Source organism: Scyliorhinus torazame, chromosome 17, assembly GCF_047496885.1.
Source record: "Scyliorhinus torazame isolate Kashiwa2021f chromosome 17, sScyTor2.1, whole genome shotgun sequence".
NCBI lineage: Eukaryota > Metazoa > Chordata > Chondrichthyes > Carcharhiniformes > Scyliorhinidae > Scyliorhinus > Scyliorhinus torazame.
This window is the reverse complement of record NC_092723.1, coordinates 153,352,088-153,371,652: the sequence shown is the minus strand read 5'-3', so window position 1 is coordinate 153,371,652 and position 19,565 is coordinate 153,352,088. Positions and strand designations below refer to the sequence as shown.

At 43.7% G+C, this 19,565-nt stretch overlaps 1 protein-coding gene across 8 annotated transcripts in view; it reads left to right on the top strand.

Annotated features, from left to right (window-relative positions):
- Window positions 1-17,103, top strand: part of LOC140394261 (ankyrin-repeat and fibronectin type III domain-containing 1-like) — a 1,262,745-nt gene extending 1,245,642 nt beyond the window's left edge. For 6 of the 8 annotated variants that reach the window (XM_072481309.1, XM_072481306.1, XM_072481307.1 and 3 more), the window contains 4 exons: window positions 831-997; window positions 2,050-2,260; window positions 4,067-4,734; window positions 6,963-17,103. In XM_072481309.1, coding sequence (XP_072337410.1) covers window positions 831-997; window positions 2,050-2,260; window positions 4,067-4,734; window positions 6,963-7,250 — 1,334 coding nt within the window. In that variant the 3' untranslated portion in view covers window positions 7,251-17,103. Of the gene's footprint in view, window positions 1-830; window positions 998-2,049; window positions 2,261-4,066; window positions 4,735-6,962 lie in introns of those variants that run through there. The other 2 variants (XM_072481308.1, XM_072481314.1) reach the window with 2 other exon arrangements.
- The last annotated feature ends 2,462 nt before the right edge of the window (window positions 17,104-19,565 follow it).

Genomic DNA, 19,565 nt, shown 5'->3' with positions numbered 1-19,565 from the left:
ACAACCCAAAGATGTGCAGGGTAATTGGATTGGTCATACTAAATTGCCCCTTAATTTGAAAAAAAAGAATTGGGTACTCTATATTTATTTTTTAAAAACACCCCCGTTATGGGACTCTGTTCCCTTTCGGGTAGATTGTGCCCAGAGACCCGTTCAATAGCATTGGGTTTCTCAGCACTCCGAGCGCCGGGAAACACCCTGCTAAATGCACTCGTTATGGGACTCTCTTCCCATTTGGGTAGATTGCGCCCTATATTCTCTATGACAAGCGCCAGGAAAACACCTCCCTCTGAATCAGCAGTAGATACAGTTTAACCTCAACACTGTAACACAGACACCCCTTGGCTGTCAGTATTACTGACACTCAACTGCTGTCGTTCAACTCAACGTTCCAGAAGAAAACAAATTGGTTAACACAAAATTATAGTAACAACATGTCACATGTTCCTTTCAATATAGTCGCTTTGACAATAAACTTTCTTATATTACTGAAACAGACCTCGGCAGGAAACTGGATAAATGGCTGAGACACTGAAACGTTAATGTGACTGATGTATTAGAGTCCATAAATTATGCATTTCCCTTCATTGGATTTTTCTTATCAATTCTTCTGGAGTTTATTACAAGAAAAGTGTAATACTTTCACCTAATTTTTACTGAAATTGTGCCAATATCTGGTGAGCAAGCCTGAACCTCAGTTTACAAGATTGAAGAGACGGTATTAGAAGCTTGGAGTTTTGAACCATCTCGGAGTGTTGACATATTGCTGTACAATCCACTCTATCGGTATTAATAAAGCTGAGTGTTATAATCTGTTTTATGTTTTTCAGTTCACTTCTTCACCTATGACAAGGCGTTCATCAGCCAGTATTGCCAAGTGTCAGCACTGCTCGAGTTGGATTTGCTCCTCTCTCAGCAGGCACTGAGGGAGGCATTTTCTGACTCAGAGGTAGTGGCAGCTAAACAGAGGCATCAGCAAGTTCAGGACTTTATTCAGGTGAGCAGGATTCTAACGTCCAATCATTGTTGCATCAGTACAACTAAGCTACATAGATCAACCCTCACACCTTTCATCAGTGACTGCCCTGGATATTTAACTGAGGACAGACAGAGATTTAGGCATGGTGCTACATTAATTGATGAATTTTGCTCCCTTGTGAAAAGAAAACTGGTGAATAATTAAATGGCAACAATTTAAAATGACCTCCCTGTGTCAATACCATCCGACATATTCTGCCAATAAATTTAAAAATCACAGTTTGTTAAGAATCTGCTAGATGGAACAAGTTACTGCTCACACATTGGATTATGCTGACTGACCAAGCCATAACATTCTGGGACGATGGTATCTCTTTAAATCTGTGCCCATCTTAAAAAAATCCTAAGTTTATTATTGTCCTAAGAGCATTAAATTCTAGAGGATAAAAACACTCCAGGATTCCTGGTGTCTTTTTGAAGCAAGATTTTTTAAAATGTAAAGTACATTTTGCTGGCAGCCCCAGTGCTTGTGAGAATATCGCTTGAAAATGTCCTTTAAAATACCAGGGAAATTGTAGATATTTGGGCAGCAAACCCTGGTCAGACTGATGCAATGAAAGCTTCTTCTGTCTTCTGGCTGGGAGAGTCTGACATAAATAGGTTTGGACTGTCTCACTGCCACGGTCCAGTACACAAACTGTCCATCATTTTGCATCAGTTGGCAATCTGCTTCTATTCTTGGAAGTAAAAAAGTGATGTAGTGACGTCTTAACTTGAAGATCGTATACATTAATAGCATTTGTGTTGAGGGGGCCCATTACTCTGGTCCATGCACCTAACTCATGCTGTACCTGATCAGAGACTATTTAATGCAGGCACTGGAGCCTGAATTGAAATGTATTCCATTCCCCAGCATAAACATCCCTTAGTTGATTCACAAATGTGAACTAAAACAGACAGTGTGCTTATTCCTCGCTGTTTATTGCGTGATGATGTACAGTATAGCTTTCTGGAACTTGTTTGTTTGAGATATACCATGCTATCTGATTATTAACCCCTGATGTTTTTCAGCAAATGGAAGAGATCTGGCGGGAGATGCGCTGGATAATGGATGTTCTACAGTACGCAAGGTACAAGCAGCCTCCAGGGGGTATTCCATTGACCTGGCTGATGGATTTCACCACAGATATAAAAAAGGACAATCTGCAATCCATTTCATCCAACCTAGATTTCTTACCCTCCCCAACCCCTTCCCCAGAGACAAGTCGCAAACATCCCCCTGGTAAGTTCGGTAAGATACAGCACTGGGCACAGAAAACCCTAATCAATGATTAAAACAATGAATCTGAATTTTTTTTCAAACTTTTAAAGAGGTTATTTCAATCTATTACTCCAATCTGTGATTAAATAAAAGCTCCCTCATCCCAATTGGCCCATCCAATTTCACAATTCCCATGTCGGTGAGCTGATGGAACTTCTTGGCACCAAATTCTTCCCTGAACCACTGTCTGTTACAGGATCTGCCTGCACCAGCAGCCTGTGATATCTCACATGAATGGCCATTTTTCATGTGAACCGTAATACAGTGAATGATACCAGGTTACTAAGCATCACTGAGCCTGTCACTTTCCTCACTGAACATCCATACGTGTACTTTACATACAAGGCACTGGATGGTGATCAGGAAAAGGATTGTTGTTGATTTTATATTCCACATGAGGCCAATTGTGGTTCTCCAGTGCAGCCTTGTCAGAAATCACCTACTACAACACATATCAGGCACCAAACTGTACTTGTGCCATTTCTCCGGTGGTTCTGTCCTTACTCCATACCTCACCTTTGGCTATCCACATGAGCTGTACTACATACGAACAAGGAAAAGGAATAGGCCAGTTGGCCCCTTAAGCCTGCTCCGCCATTTAATACGATCATGACTGATCTGATATAACCTCAAATCTGTACCAGCTACCCCATATAACTTATCACCCCCTTGTTTACGAATAATCTACCACCTCTGCCTTAAAAATATATATTTTTTTATAATTAAAATAAAATTTTACAATTATTCAAAAACTCCTCTTGCACCACATCCTCAAGAAGATAGTTCATGACCCTTTGAGAGAATTTTTTTTGCCACATCTCCACCTTAAATGGGCGACCACCTATTTTAAATCGTGACCCTTAGTTCTCCATTCTCCCACAAGAGGAAACATGCTTTCCACATCCACCCTGTCAAGACCCCTCAGCACCTGATATGTTTCAATCAAGTTGCCTCTTACTCCCCTAAAGATCAGCGGATACAAGCCTAGCCTGTCCAATCTTCCCCCATAAGACAACCCACCCATTCCAGGTATCAGTCTGGTAAACCTTCTCTGAACTGCTTTCAATGCATTTGCACTCTTCCATTTGCACAGTACCTCAAATGTGGTCTCACTCGTGCCCTGTACAACTGAAGCATAATCTCCCTACTTTTTTATTCAATTCTCATCGCAAAAATGATGGCATTCTATTAGCTTTCCTAATTGCTTGCTGGACCTGTACACTAGCCTTTTGTGAGTCATGCACTAGATCCCTCTTCACCTCAGAGCTCTGCAATATTTCACAGTTTAGATAATATGCTTCTGTTTTACCCTTCTTGCCAAAATGGACAATTTCCCTCATTATATTCCATTTGCCAGATCTTTGCCCACCCACAACCTACCTATATCTTTTTGTAGCCTCTTTATATTCTCTTCAGAATTTACTTTCCAACCTTTCTTTGTGGTACCCGCAAATTTGGCAACCATCCCGCGAATCCCTTCATCCAAGTCATTTAGATAAATTGTAAACAGGTGAGGTCCTCGCATTCCAGGATTTTGACTGCTTTCTTTCCGATGACAAGATTTAAACAACAGCTATAAAACAAAACTAAACAAAAAAGTGTTATTTTATTTACAATGCTTAATGGATTGAATGGGCTTCTCTATCCCTAAATATTATTCTCACGTAATCTGGTTGACTGCTGTTTCACTCATGTCTGTAGGTAATCCAGGGTACTCAGTGCCACAAGACTCGCAGAAACATTGAATGTATTTGTTTCCCCCGCCAGATTCACATGGGATATCAGACGAGGAAGGATCTTCAGAGGTATTTTTGGCCACAGACAGTGACTATGACTCTAGCAGAGCTCAAAGCCCCAAAGAAGTGGATCTCATCTGCTCATCAGCCCCTGACTGCAATAGAAGACCTAGCCATAATCTTCGTGATAATGCTCCCGATGTTCTTCAGGCACATGAACTCAAATCACAACCAGTAACTAGCAGTCATGAGGACACAAGACATACAGCGCTCTATGACAGTGACTTTGTGCTCCCAAGCAGACAGCTTGAGCTTTTGCACATCACAGAAAAAAGGCAGGCCTATTGTGTCAGAACGAGCAGCCTTGACATCCCAACTCAATCCTTCCACATTCAGAGGAAATGTTGGTCACGACCTGAATCCATGGATGAATATCCAACAGAACAAAAGTCCAGTGGATCAAGTGTGAATAGGCATAGGCCCTGTTTGCCTTTCAATATGGACACTCCTCTTCATTCTGAGGATACTTCAAGACAAATAAGTCATTCCGAATCCCAGGAATCCATAGAATGGATTAAGTTGCATCAAGAGTCTCTGGAGAAAGAAGATCAGCCCTATGAAGGGAAAAAACTGAACCCTGTGAGTTTAAGAGTTTACCCCCAGTACCACACAGGTTTGTCCAAGGAGATAAGTGTCAAGGTATGCCTGTCCCATCAATCTTTGTTGCAAAATCTGGTTGGGTCCACATATCCCTTTGGGTACAAAGTCACTATCCAACTGGACTGAATATTCCTGTTCTAGTCATGGCATGCTTTAAGGCAGGGGGGTGGGTACAGTGGGAAAGGGAGAGGCAGGGCACTGCATAAATTCCCTGATGCATTCCCACTTCCAGGGAAATTTTCCAGGATGGGCTAGGGATCGAATCAGCTGCCCACTCAGAAGAGGTTGGCAGCCTCAGCAGTGCTCACTTCCCCCGATGGGACTACCAAGGCTCCAGATGGGCCAGCCCTCTGATTGAGCTGGCAGCATCAAGAACCTGCCTCCATTCTCAATTGCACACCAAACATGGAGGCGACCAATTAGGAAGCCACCTCCCACATGGTTGCTGAGCATGTCTCACAACCAATCAGTGTGAATATGGGACTCCCATTTGGTCCCTCCTATTTGGTCCTGATATTGGGGTTCAGAAGCCTGTAATAAAATCCTCGCCAGTATTTCCTGTGAGCGGCAGTATGGTGCAGCTTCACTCTGCATCACACCCATGTGGCACCTGTTCATTAAGCACTCCCATGCCAGGTACAGCAAGAGTTAGATATGGAGTAGAGTTCCCTCTACATTATCCCATTAAACACTCCCAGGGTAGGTACAGTGCATATTAGATGCACTGCCCCATCAAACACACACAGGACATGTATAGCATGGGTTAGATACCGAGTAAAACACCCTTGAAACTTAAACCCAAGCTCAGAAGAAAATGTTTATATAGAACCAAATATCAGACGATTGAGGAAAATATTTTGTTCTGGTGATTGGGGTGGGGGCTGTTGTGGTGTTGGGGTGAGGGTTTGATGTGGTCATGGGGGTTTGGTGTGGTGATTGGGATCGAGGTTTGGTGTGGTAATTAGGGTGGGGTGGGGGCTTGGTGTGCTGGTGGTTTGGTGTGGTGATTGGGGTGGGGCTGTTGTGATTAAGATGAGAGTTGTAGCTATTGCCATGACACCCTGGGGGTGAGAGCACGATCAATTCCAGCCCCCCTCATCCTTACATACCTCCTCCCATAAAAGAATGAAATGTCAGGACACAAACATTTCATTACCAGGTATGTAAGACATACAATCCCAACACATACCTATCTAAACTAACCCCCATTATACACGTCCTATTACCCCCTGCATACATTAATAATCAAATAAATTCTAAACACGTGACAGAGGATGAGCTGTTACATTATCCTTTCCTAGAATATATATAATTATCACATTGAACTGTTGCAGCAGCAAACTCTAACAAAATAGTCTTGTGTTCCTGGTCTTTAACATCTCGATGAACGCCAGTGGGTTGTGATCACTGTAAACCAATCTCTGGGAATTGTCCTGGAGGACATACACTTCGAAGTGTTGCAGGGCAGGGAGCAAAGCCAAGGCTTCCTTCTCAATAGTGGAATACCCCGCAGGCCTCTCTTTGCCAGTATCGTTGTCCTGCAGTAACACTGCCCCTAGCACTAATAGCAAAGAATAACAGAAAGATAAAGAGAATATACATGGGGAACCAGCTTTAAATAGGTGGATCCTTGCATTATTGCGATGGATGATTGCTCCTGTGGTGATTGGGGTGGGGGTTTGAAGTGGTGATTGGGCTGTGAGTTTGTTGTTATTGGGGGAGACGTTATTTTGGTGATTGGGATGGAGGTGTTATGCTGTAGTGATTGGTGTGAGGGTTTGCTGCTATGGTAATTGGGGTGGGGGATTATTCCTGTGGTGATTAGGTTGGGGGGTCATAATGGTGATTGGTGTGGGGGGGGCGGGTCTTTGCTATTGCGATTGGGTTTTGCAATTGTTGTGATGATTTAGCCACAGACTTCTCTTTTGGAAATTATATTCCCCCGAGGTTACTTAAACTTGATAGACAAGCAGAAAAAAGTTAGAAATATTCAGTAAGTTTATCAGCATTTGTGGCGAAACAGAGTTAACCTTTCAATGGTCTTTCACATGTTCATTGACATGAAACGTTAACTCTGTTTATCTTCCCATTAATTTGTTGGACCTCTTGAGAATTTCCAATATTTTCTGTTTTTATATCAGATTCCAGCATCCATAGTATTTTGCTTTTTGTACTTAACCTTGATTGAGACATTTTTAAATGCATTTTAAGCAGCACCTCATTTCCACCCTTCTTGTTCCTAACCAGCTTTATTTCTCCAATTCTAGCTTCATGTCACAGGCAGTACATCAGCACAAGAGATTGTTAAGCTGGTGATAAGGGAAACAAATGAGACAGCAATGAAAATGAGTGGAGACAAAGACGCCCAGTTTTATAGAGACGACCAGCTCCATCACTTTGGCCTGGTGTTATCCATGGATAACACTGAGAAATGGTTACAGGATGACTTTTTGCCACTTTCCCTACAGAATCCATGGACCAAGGGAATATTATTTGTTCGTATTAAAGAGTATTCCCCCTTATTAATGCAGTATGGTAAAGCAACAGCAGTATGAGATGGTGGATGAGCTATATCAGTGACTGATGTCCACATCACTCTTTCTTCAGTTTAGGATTATGGTGCGACCAAACCCCCACCAAGCACACAAGACCGAAATATTCAGCCTTGCTATTGGCCAGAATAGGAACCTACTTTCTCATCTTACCAAAGACAAAACCTTTGTGTTAAAATCAAAAGGTGAAGGGAGAGGAGCAAAGATTTTAGAAAAGAAATCTGTCTCGGGCGGTGGTGCAAAATGGACATTATTGGATCAGCCCTTAATACACAGTGCCTGATGCTCAGTTCCATTGATCACCCATTTTACACAGCACCTGAAATGAATTTCTACTTACGGTTCTTCAGGATTCAGGTTTTATGGATTGAGGGGAGTCTTTGCGATGTCCAGGAATCTCTCTGATGAAGGTAAAAACAGGAGGCAAGAGATAATTATTCTGCAGTGTTGATGCTCTGTGTACCTTCAGACTTTAAGAATACTTGCACATTGTTCAGTCACCTGAACTATTTTGAAACAGAAATGAAGAAGGTATCCACTGGAGTCACTGATCTCCCTCTGAGGAACTTGCAAAATTTGAAGCTGCTAGATTCTACATGGACCTTTTGTTACAGAAACAAAGCAGCCTCCCTGTTTGTTTACAAATCTGTAGGTATTGATTGCATCCAAAACCTAATAGCATGATGTTATGTTCAAAAAGATCATTGAGTATGAAACGTGATGTTATTTTGTGATAATTATCGTCTGTATGAAGAAAACAAAGTTCTTTGGTATGTGTAACACAAATTAATCTTTTTTTGTAAGTGATAGAAATGATACCAGCCTGTTATCAATCAGTAGCAGCTTGTTTGACATTTACACTGCTCACACTCATGGTGTCAAATTCTTTCAGCAATTTATTGCATTCCCATCTCTAAATTCCTCCTTTGTTAACAGACCAAAGTGTGCTCTGTAGGGACACCGTCTACTCATTTCTTCAGGTGAAACAGACCATTATAATTTAAATAAGTGGGCATATCATTCTTTAATATGAAAAAACAAGAAAGAACTGAGAAACATTTCCTCTTGAAGATCCAGATCGTCGAAAAGTTTTGAACACCTCATTGTTGTGTTGGTGTCAGTTTTTATCTGATTAAGCTTCTATGGAGCCCCTTGGATCATTTTAAGTTAAAGGCGCTGTATAAATGCAAGTTATTGTTGAATCATTGACAATAAATTTAGGGCAAGAACGGTGATTAAACAGGCATGGGTGCAACCATTGGTCAGTAAGATGCAGGGAAGGAGGATATATTTGTGTAATGATTTCCCTTCTCCAAATTATGAAGCTGGGTTCCAGTCATTTCTGCGGGTACTCTGCCATTTATTTGCTGGTGCTACAGAGAATATTCTCCCCTGTTCCAACTATTACTCCTGCTCCAAAATATATTTACATAATGAATCAAGCAGATTATTGGGACTGTTTGGTCCAGGCAAGTGTTAACACCAGCCCTTGATGTATAGTTGCACCTCTGTGTGATGGAATGAATTGTTTTGACCATCAGTGTTCGGTTTAATTCAGGAGCATTTTGTTAGTTGATTTGATCCTATTCCCCTGAAAATCTGTAAATAAGTTAGTATGCTAAAATAGATATAACATTGTGGAAACAAATGTCTTTTGGTATGTATGCTTGCCCTATCGTTATTTTTCATTTTGTGGCCTTTACTCGTTGCATCTCATCCAGCAATCGGTTGTTAAACAATTAACACATGACACTGTAGAAAATTAAATAATTGGTTAACACTGCTGGCCTTCCTCACATGGTAGGAGTCTATAAAATGATAAATAGCAATAGTCTAAGCAAAGAGATGAGGATCCCTTCTTTAGTGGACAGTTCCTTGCATTCTCCTCCAGCAGTCTTTTTGAGCTGCATAGAAGCGATTTTTAAATCTCTTTGAATGGGGTTCTGTAACCGAGCCCAAACTATAATGGCGACCTCTCCCCCTCCAGACTGATAAAAACATTTTCCAGCCAGAAAAACTGTGATAAATTTGAGATGCTCCATGAATTCAGTTATTCATTCCAGTAGTTGCTCTCTGTAACTAATTTCAGCATCTCTGGGTAGGGCATTGAAGGGGAAAAATCAGCCAGATTTCTACTTCTGACCCATCCAATGACTGATGCTGGATTATGTTTTTTGCTTCTAATACTTACCACAATCTCATTACTTGCCAAGCTTCACTGCCTAGACTCACACTGACAGTTTCCTTGGCTGGCGGTGTGTTTAAAAGCTAATCGGACCATTCCTGTGCCTCACTTCCACAGCCATTTTCCAGGCTTTATTAAATATTGAGGAGGAGCAGATAAAGGCAACCAGTTTCAGTCTCTCTACCCACTCTACTTTAACACACTGCCCATTGGGAAAAACTGAGTTGCTATTTAGTTCAATATTTACTTGTTTGCTTAGAAAGCATAATTTTCTGTTCCTGGCTTTACATTCTGTTCCATGCATGTGATCACTTTCACCCACTGGTTTTATGCTTCTTCCCATGGTTGTGGTCATTCTCTTACTCCCTAGCTTTATGCTCTGTCCTACAACTGTGCTTCTGTTGTTTTGCAGGCTATGTTTTATATCATTCCATGATACACGGTCACACTGTTTTCCAATGTTTCTCAGCTCAGTTATATTACGATTGGTCAAGCATGCATGCTTTCCATAGTCAGTTCCATATCCTCAATCAGAGTATAATCACATTTCTTCCCTCTTGTTTGTGAGTTGCGTGACCTCAACCTTAGCAACATTCCATGAATTTGCTCTTGTAGTTACATTCTCCCACAGCTCTGTGCTCTCACTCTTTTATTGGTTCACTGACTAGTCACCTCAAACCAGGAGACAAGGTGCCTGTTCCTCAGCCGTGTGCCATTCGCTGGCGGCGGGATTCTATCTTCCCGCTGCTTGTCAATAGGATCTCCCATTGTATCCACTCCACGCCGCCGGTAAAGCCGCGGGCGGAGGTGTGCTGCCACCGGGAAAAGTGAATCGCAACGATGGGAGAATTCTGACCAAGGACTAATTTTAATGAGAAAACTGAGAGACAAGAGAGATTAGCTGATGAGAAGGAAACTTGAACAGGAGCCAGTAATGCGTTTCTGCTAAGGAAAGAACTGACTGGGAAAACAGGGAGCAGAGGGATCAGTGAGGATCTGGCAGTAAGAAACTGGAAGCTACAATTAGCAAAACTGCATTGAGAAAATCACGGTAATTGTAAAAGCAAAGGTTGAGATAAGAGCAATGATGAGAAAACATTGTTTAACAGATTCTGGTCAGTGATAAAGAGCGGAAGAGCAATCAAGAGAGGAGCTAACCACCGCCCCTTGACATTCAATGGGACTACCATCGCTGAATACCCCACGATCAACATCCTGGGGTTACCATTGATCAGAAACTGAACTGGACTAGCCATATTAATACTGTGGCAACTGGGGCAAGTCAAAGGCTAGGAATTCTACGGCGAGTAACTCATCCTTGACCTCCCCAAAGCCTGTCCACCATCTACAAGGCACAAGTCAGGAGTGTAATGGAATACTCTCCACTTTCCTGGATGAGTGCAGCTCTAGCAACACTCAAGAAGCTCGACACCATCCAGGACAAAGCAGCTCGCTCGATTGCTCCCCCTTCCACAAACATGCAAACCCTCCACCACCGAAGAACAGTGACACCCATGTCTACCATCTACAAGATGCACTGCAGTAACTCACCAAGGTTCCTTCGACAGCACCTTCCAAACCCATGTCCATTACCATCTAGAAGGACAAGAGCAGCAGATTACTGGGAACCCCACCACCTGGAGGTTCCTCTCCAAAGTCACTCGTCACCTTGACTTGGAAATATATCGCCATTCCTTCACTATCGCTGGGGCAACATCCTGAAATTTCCCCCCTAACAGCACATTGGGTATACCTACACCTCAAAAAGGCAATCCACCACCACCTTCTGAAGGGCAACTAGGGATGGGCAATAAATGCTGGCCTAATCAGCGACGCCCACATCCCATAAATTAATTTTTAAAAAACAAATCACTGGAGGGTTTAGCAAGGTGATCAAGAATCCATAGAAAAGCCAGTATGGAGAAAGCACAGAACATGAACTCAACTGGAGTTGAACAACCAGAGCAGGAAAGCACCAAAAACTTGTGCACTGAGAACTCAGTGAAAGATTTGTAGCAAGAACCTGGACTGAGCTGAATGCAAGATGTGAAAAGCAACAACGATCAATATAAACTCAGCCAGGTAAGCAAACAATAGGAAATAACACAGTTTTAAAATATGCTGATAATCTCCATCTCTCACTTTTGGGGGCATCCCAAAACTAATTCAGTTTTCCGCACTTCTATCTCGTCTTTCACACATCAAAATGATCTAAAAGTAATGTCAAATTAACTGTTCAAACACTTCCTCAGGAAACTAAGGAAATTCAGCATGTCCACATTGACTCTTACCAATTTTTACAGATGCACCATACAAAGCATCCTATCTGGCTGCATCGCAGCCTGGTATGGCAACTGCTCGGCCCAAGAACGTAAGAAACTGCAGAGTCGGGAACACAGTTCAGTCCATCAGGCGAACCCTCATCCCATCCATTGACTCTGTCTACACCTCCTTTGGAAAGCGGGCAGCATGGTCAAAGACCCCTCCCACCCTAGTTATTCTCTCTTCCATCTCCTTCCATCGGGGGGGAGGTACAAAAGTCTTAGTACAAAAGACTAAGAGGTTGAAAAACAGCTTCTTTCTTGCTGTTAACAGACTCCTGAATGACCTTCTTATAGACTGCACAGATCTCCACACATCTTCTCTACTGAGTAGTACTACGTTCCGTATGCTCACCCGATGCCTGTGCCCATGTATTTACATTGTGCTTTTACATGTATGGAACAGTGTGTCTGGACTATACGCAGAACAATACTTTTCACTGTACCTCAGTACACGTGACAATAAAACAAATCCAATCCACAGGGCAGCACGGTAGCACAGTGGTTAGCACAGTTGCCTCGCAGCTCCAGGGTCCCAAGTTTGATTCCCGGCTTGGGTCACTGTCTGTGCGGAGTCTGCACTTTCTCCCCGTGTCTGTGTGGGTTTCCTCCGGGTGCTCCGGTTTCCTCCCACAGTCCAAAGATGTGCAGGTTAGGTGGATTGGCCATGATAAATTGTCCTTAGTGTCTAAAAATCATAGGTGGGGTTACTGGGTTATGGGGAATAGGGTGGAGGTGTGGGCATGGGTGGGGTGCTCTTTCCAAGGGCCGGTGCAGACTCCATGGGCCGAATGGCCTCCTTCGGCACTGCAAATTCTATGAAAAGATTCTGTAATAAACATCACATTTTTCTTTTTCTGTTGAGTTTGAAGGCAAGGGACTCATAAAATACAGCTTGTGACCTTCCCCGCTGCCTGCCCACCTGCCCCTGACCTGTCTCCCATGTTACAGGATGACAGTGGAGATGTCAAGCAGCATTCCCTTCCTTGGGCATATTGAGGCCCAATCAATAGCCACTTAAGCGCCTCATCTCACCCTTGTTGCGATTATACAGAGGGAGTTTCAGGGCGGCTGGTGTCAGGAAAGGGGGTGGTTTTCCATTGGCGGAGTCCGCTGTACCAATCAATCCACCAGAGGCATTCCACCCATGCACCCATCTGTGTGTCGTTCCCCCTCCCCCTCCCTGACCTCCTGCCCGGACTCTGAAATCAGACCCCCACTCCTATTACTCGGTCTTGCGGGGGTCTGCCAGGCTGGCCCTGTCGATAGCCCGGACTTACCTCCAGTTCAGCTTCCATGATCTCCCCTTCTTTGGGAGCTGCCTCGGGTCCTAGCGGCAGTGGCTATGGTTCGAACCTAGCACTGCTAGAACTACAGAACTGTCAGCCAATCAGATTGGCCGGTAGCTCTCGAAGGCTGGACTTCGTCTCCAGATGTCGGCACAAGTTTCGCCTGACCCAATTAATGTCCTGTTGAGCAGAAAATGACTGCCGGGTAGTAACAGGAACATGCCGCCCCATAAAATCCACCATAGAGCGTCCACAACACAGAAGCCCATTCAGCATGTCATGTCTGTGCTGGATCCCTGCAAGTGCAATTCAGCTAGTCCACAATCTTGTCCTTTTCCCTTGGTCTGGTCATTTTTTCTCTTCAGTTGATTAACCAATTCTCTTCAGAAATTCATGAGTAAGTCTGACTCCACCAGACTTTCAGATAGTGTATTCCAGATCATAACCACTTACTGAGTAAAATAGCTTTTCCTCATGTCATCTTTTGTTTCTTTGTTATTCACCTTAAACCAGTATCCTTTGGTTCTAGTCTCTTCCAGCAATGGGAACAGTTTCCCTCTAGTTACTCAGTCCATCCTCCTCATGCTTTTGAACATCTCCTCTCAACCTTCTCTGTTCTAAGGACGACAGCCCCAGCTTCGACAATCAATCCATGTAAATTAAATCTCTCATCCCTGAAACAATTCTCGTGAATTGTTCTTGCACCCACTCTAATGCCTTCACATCCTTCCTAAACTGTGGTTCCCAGAATTGGACCCAATGGGCTGGATTTAATGAAGTCTGTAAGAGTGGATGGGCCACACAATTTCTGGGAATGCCGCACATTCCAGCCCTACCAGCAGGAAAACTGATCCTAAATAAGTCAGCGGGAATGGGCTGGCAGATCTGCTGGCCAATTAGGTTAATAAGTCACTTAAAGGACATTAGCCCAGAGACCACTTGGGTTCCAGTGGTTCCTCTGGGATTCTCCCAACTCCCTGTGAAGGCCACACAGAAAACCCTGTTAGGTTTCCCAGCAACCTCTGGAGGTTCCTCTTTCACAGGCACTTTTCCTGATCAAGGGACACAAGATTGGGAAAGAGGGTGACCCTTCTCCTTGCAGCTGACCCCGCCCCCCTCACATTCACCAGTAACTACTCCCTCTGGGCCCCATCCTGCCTTCACTCACCTGAGGCTTGCATTTGTAGTCAATCCTAGGCATTTAATGGGAACTTCTGGTGGCATGGATGGACAGTGGAGAGGTACTTGGCTTCGATCAACTGGCAGCTCTCAGATCCTAAAGCAAAGGCCAAATACTGGCTCCTTTCTTACCAGGCACTTAATTTGGTTACGCACCCCCCCCCCCCCCCCCCCCCACACCTCGCCAAAGCGACACAGGTCTCCTACTGGTTCTCCAACCGATGGACGAGAAACATTAAATCCAGACCCGTACTTCTGCTGAGGCAAATTAGTGTTTTATAAAAGTTCATCACCACTTCCTTTCATTTACACTCTCTACTGCAATGTGTAAAGCCCAAGATCCTGTACGCTAGTATTAACTACTTTCTCAACCTTCCTTGCCAACTTCAATGATTTATGCACAAATACCCCCAGATCTCTCTGATCCTTTACCGCATTTAGAATTATATCCTTTATTTTATGTTGCCTCTTCTTGTTCTTCCAACAAAATGTATCACTTCACAGTTTTTTGTATTAAATTTCATCTGCCATGTGTCCCACCAATTCCACCAGCCTGTCTATGTCCTCTTGGAGTTTATCACTGTCCTCCTCAGTTCAAAGCACTTCCAAATTTTATGTCATCTGCAAATGTTGAAATTGTGCCCTGTAGACCCAAGTCTAGTTAATTAACCTATATCAAGAAAAGCAGTGGTTCTGGGGCTGGGTGGGGGTGCTCAATATATACCTTCTTCCGATCCATAAAGCAGCTGTTCTTGTCACTCAGCCAATTTCACAACCAAGCTCCCATTGTCCTTTTTATTCTGTACGCTTTAGCTTTGCTGTTATTCCTGTTATGTGACACTCTGTTAAACTCTTGTTGGGGATCCATGTACACTATATCAACCGCACTAATCTCATCAACTATCTGTGTTACTTCATCAAAAAATTCAATTAGTTAAATACGATTTGTCGTTAACAAACGTGTTGGTTTTCATTAATTACTTTGGATTTATTCAATTGACTGTTCATTTTGTCAAGGATCATCATTTCTAAAAGCTTCCTGACCACTGAGGATAAACTGGCTGGCCTTATCCTTTTATCCAAAGGATATAACATTTGTCTCAACTACCTCCTCTATCACTGACTTTGGCAGCATCTTCTTCCTTGGTAAAGCCAGATGTAAAGTCACATTTGGTACCTCAGACATGTCCTCTGCCTCAATTTTGGCCCCTAATTTGACCCAACCCCTCAGTTTTGGCCCCTAATTGAACCCAACCCCTCCTTTCCTAACCTTTTACTATTTATATGCCTATAGAAGACTTTTGAATTCCCTTATAAGTTAGCTACCAATCTTTTCTCATACTCTTTCATTGCTTCTCTTATTTTCAATAAAAGCATCCTATTGTTCCTTTACCACTTTGCCTGCCAATCTTTGGTTCCAATTTACTTGGACCAAATCCGTCTTACCAAACTAAAAACAACCCTTCACAAATTCAGTATTTTTGTTCCATTTTCATAACTAATCTAAACTTTATGATACTATGATCATTGTCACCCACCCCCATAACCTTTGGTCCATTTACCATATCCCATTTCCAAGAACCAGATCCAACATTGCCTTCTTCCTCATAGAATTGGAAAATTACTGATGTGGAAAATTCTCCTGAAGACATCTTAGAAACTCTTGCCCTTTACACTATTACCATCCAGTCTAAATTAGGATAATTATGGTTCCCCATATAACTATTCCATAGATCTTGCAAATCTTTATAAATTCCCTGCAAATTTGTCCCTCTTTTACTTTCCCTTTTTCTTCCCCAACTTGTTGAAGGCTGCAAATGCCAGGGATTGAAGATCCAATCACAGCCAGCACCACGAACCTTGCAAGCACTTTTAGCACATAGGTTAACACTAATGCACTTAAATACACTTGTTAACTTATTTAAAACAACCCATGTAGACATTGTACTATAATGAATATACATTGAATTGTAAACGCTGTCCTATAAAACAATCCCAGGTCGGGCAGGTACAGCAGTGATCAGATACAGAGAAAATCTCCCTCTACACTGCCCTATCAAATACTCCTTGGGTACAGGTTAAATAAACTAAATGTTCTGCTCCAACCGTATGTCAGAACCATAGATTGTTAAACCCACCCATGTTCTGTAGGTTTGACACTGTCACATTGTAGATATTTCTAGTATTAAATTAGAGCAACCTTTGTGATGTGGACTGACCCCCATTGGGAACAAACTGCAAAAATGTTTTATGTAGGATACTTAAAACCAACATACATTTTAACATAGTATTGTGCAGACTGATAGGAGCTAACTTATTATTCTGTTCCGTGCTGCCACTGAACATTCCTCTCATAAACAGTCTTTTCAGACAGATGGGCTTCAGTACATTATTGAAGATTTGCTAAGGGGAGGCAAAAGCCTGGAAAGCACAAGACAATGACATTTCCCAAAAATCAGCAGCTGAGAAAAATGTAACAAATGTATTTAGGAATGTGAGTAAAAAATAAGCTTTTTGGGTAAAGGCAACATTTCGCTTTAGGGCGAACATTTGTGAGCACACATCATCTGTTTAATAGTTTTATATTACAAATAAACCAAAATATATTGAAATAATTGATGTTTTTTTTCCACATTGGGCGTGCATGGTAAACTCTCAGCCCTCTTCGTTGTATGTAGAAAGGGAGAAAAATTCCAGGGTGCACTCATGTTTTCAATAGTTGAGATTTCAAGATTGTTTCTCTCTGACTATATTTTGATGACTTGCTTTATTTGTTGCTGTTGATTAGTTTCTTTAAATACAACAGTGTGTGTGAAATGCCGTGCTGTGTTTGGTGACAATTCAACTCAATTCTTCAAGCTGATTAAAAACTATTTCTGTAAGGCCAAGAGTTTGTCTGATTCTTCAAGGATAGCTTGGTGCTTTTTGGTGAGATTATTTCATTGGATCAATTGAAGAAAATTCGTACCCATGAAAGAATTAAATACTGCCAAGGGAGCTACACCAGAATTTAGACACAGAGTAAAGCTCCCTCTGCCCATGAAACATTTCAGAACAGGTACGTCACAGGTTATATCCAGAGTAAAGCCATTGACTCAATTTCAAAACTCTCATCCCCAAGTTAAAATCATTCTGAAATCTCTCTGCTTCTCCAATTGGGGTCTTTTGTGCATTCCATTTTGTTTGCCCAGTCATTGGCTGTGCCGCCAGCTGCCTGGGCCCTAAGCTCTGCAATTCTCTCCCTGAAATTCCTGCCTCCTTCCAGTCATTCTTTAAATGTACTGGTTTGATAAGCTTTTGTTCATCTCCCCTAATATCTCCTTTAGCCCAGTGTCAATTTTGGTCCCAAATTAAACTACTGGGAAGCACATGGTATGTTTTACAAAGTTGTTGTTTCAACATAGTAGCAAATAGTCAGGTATTAGATGGTGTCAGACTAAGAGGGAATCCAATAAGGTCTGAGTTAGATTTATCGTGCCTGTGTATATAAATGCAGGAAGTTTGGAAAATAAGGGATGGGATTCTTCCACCACGCCCGCCCGGTGACCGGACATTCCCGCATGAGGTCAACGGGCCTTTACGTGGTCCGCGCCCTGTCCATGGCGATCTTGAGGCGAGCGGGGCTGAAGAACCCAGCCCAAGGTATGCAGGAAAAAAGGGAAATAAATTAAGGAAGAGGAGGTGGCTCATTAAAGAAAATATTACTGCGCTGGAGAGAAAGAGTGTTCAGGAGGAGGTGAAGGACAGAATCTAAGAGTTAAGAAACATTTGAAATACCATTACACTACTGGATGTATTCTATAGGCTAAAGATATAGAGGAGCAAATTTACAAGGAAATTATAGAGGAGCAAATTTACAAGGAAATTATAGAAAAGGTGGAAGAACTATACAGTGAGAAACAAAGGGCGCGATTCTCCTGGAAGATTTCTAAGTGTGGTAGTGAGCGGGAACTGCCGCAAGATTCCCAGAGCACAGCCCGGAACGCTACTCAATGTTAATTGGTCCACTTAACGAGGCCCCACGGGCTTTTCGCGGCAAATGAAGGCTCGCCAGCTGATTCGCCAGGACTGCACTCGCCATCCCCGGCTAACAAGGTTGAACAGCACTTGCACAGCCAATTCCAATCCGCTGGCAGCCATGGCGCTGAGATGACCGGCCACAGGAATTGGCCCCACAAACCTGGGGAGGCTCCTATAGATGCTGTGGAGGCCAGGAGAGATGTCCTGTTCCTCCGAGGCTGAGCCACAGGGCAGCTAGTACCACCTGGGAAGAAGTGGCGGTGAGCTCGGGAAATGTGACCAGGAGGACCGGCCTCCACTGTCGCAAGGTCAACGACTTACGCCGGCAACACAGATGAGCGGAAACCACCGCCACCCCCTCCCCAAATATCTTTCCGTCCCCACGCAAGTACCCCCTCCAAACCCTCCAGGCGACCCTCAACCCTCCCTCCACCCCCCTCTCCCTTCAATTCCCCCCAACTCTTCCTCCACTCCCTTCCCACCACTGTGAACTACGCGTGCCGCTAACAATGCCCTCTCTGTGTCTCTGCAGGAGAAGCTCTCCCACAATCGGCAGGCGAGGGCCCACACTGGTGGATGGGTGCCGGACATAAGAATCCTCACCACCTTAGTGGAACGAGGCCTGGAGGTGACTGGGGTGGCTGAGGACAGAACAGTCACCAATGTGGAGGTTGGCGCATGCCGCAGCGGTGAGGATCTACCGGACCCCCGGAGGACCTGTCAAACACGAGTTGTTATTGTCATACCAACTGATCCGTTCCTCCCGCTGACCACATGTCCATTCTCCCGCAGGTCCTCCCAGCCAATAACCCATCTGCAGTGGTCCCTTGCCTGCCACCCAGGAGACCAGCTCGGAGGTGAACTCTGAAGATGCCACAATCGATATGCCACAGCTGCCATCCCTACCCTCCACCAGCAGATATACACACCTCGATGGGAAATGATAGTGGACTGGTTTCTGGGTCACAATCAGATGAGCACCACACAGTTACTGATGTACATCAGGTGGCGGCAGGAGCGCCCAGGCGAGACAGCAATCGGAGGGCTGCTGGATCCCAGGACCTAGCTGGGTCCCAGCCAGATGCTGAGCCTATGGAACAGGTATACCTAGAGTTGATGGAGATGATAGGGGCCCGCTGGGACAGTCAGAGGGAGAAGTCAGCGACACTCCACAAGTTCCATAGCCGATTGGAGGAATCCCAGAGGCTACGGGCGCAGATGCCGCTGGCAATGTGTAGCACCGCGGCCAACACTGCTAAGGTGGTGATCATAGTGGAGAGCCTGGTGCACGACGCCAGCTGGAGGACATGACCCAGTAACAGGC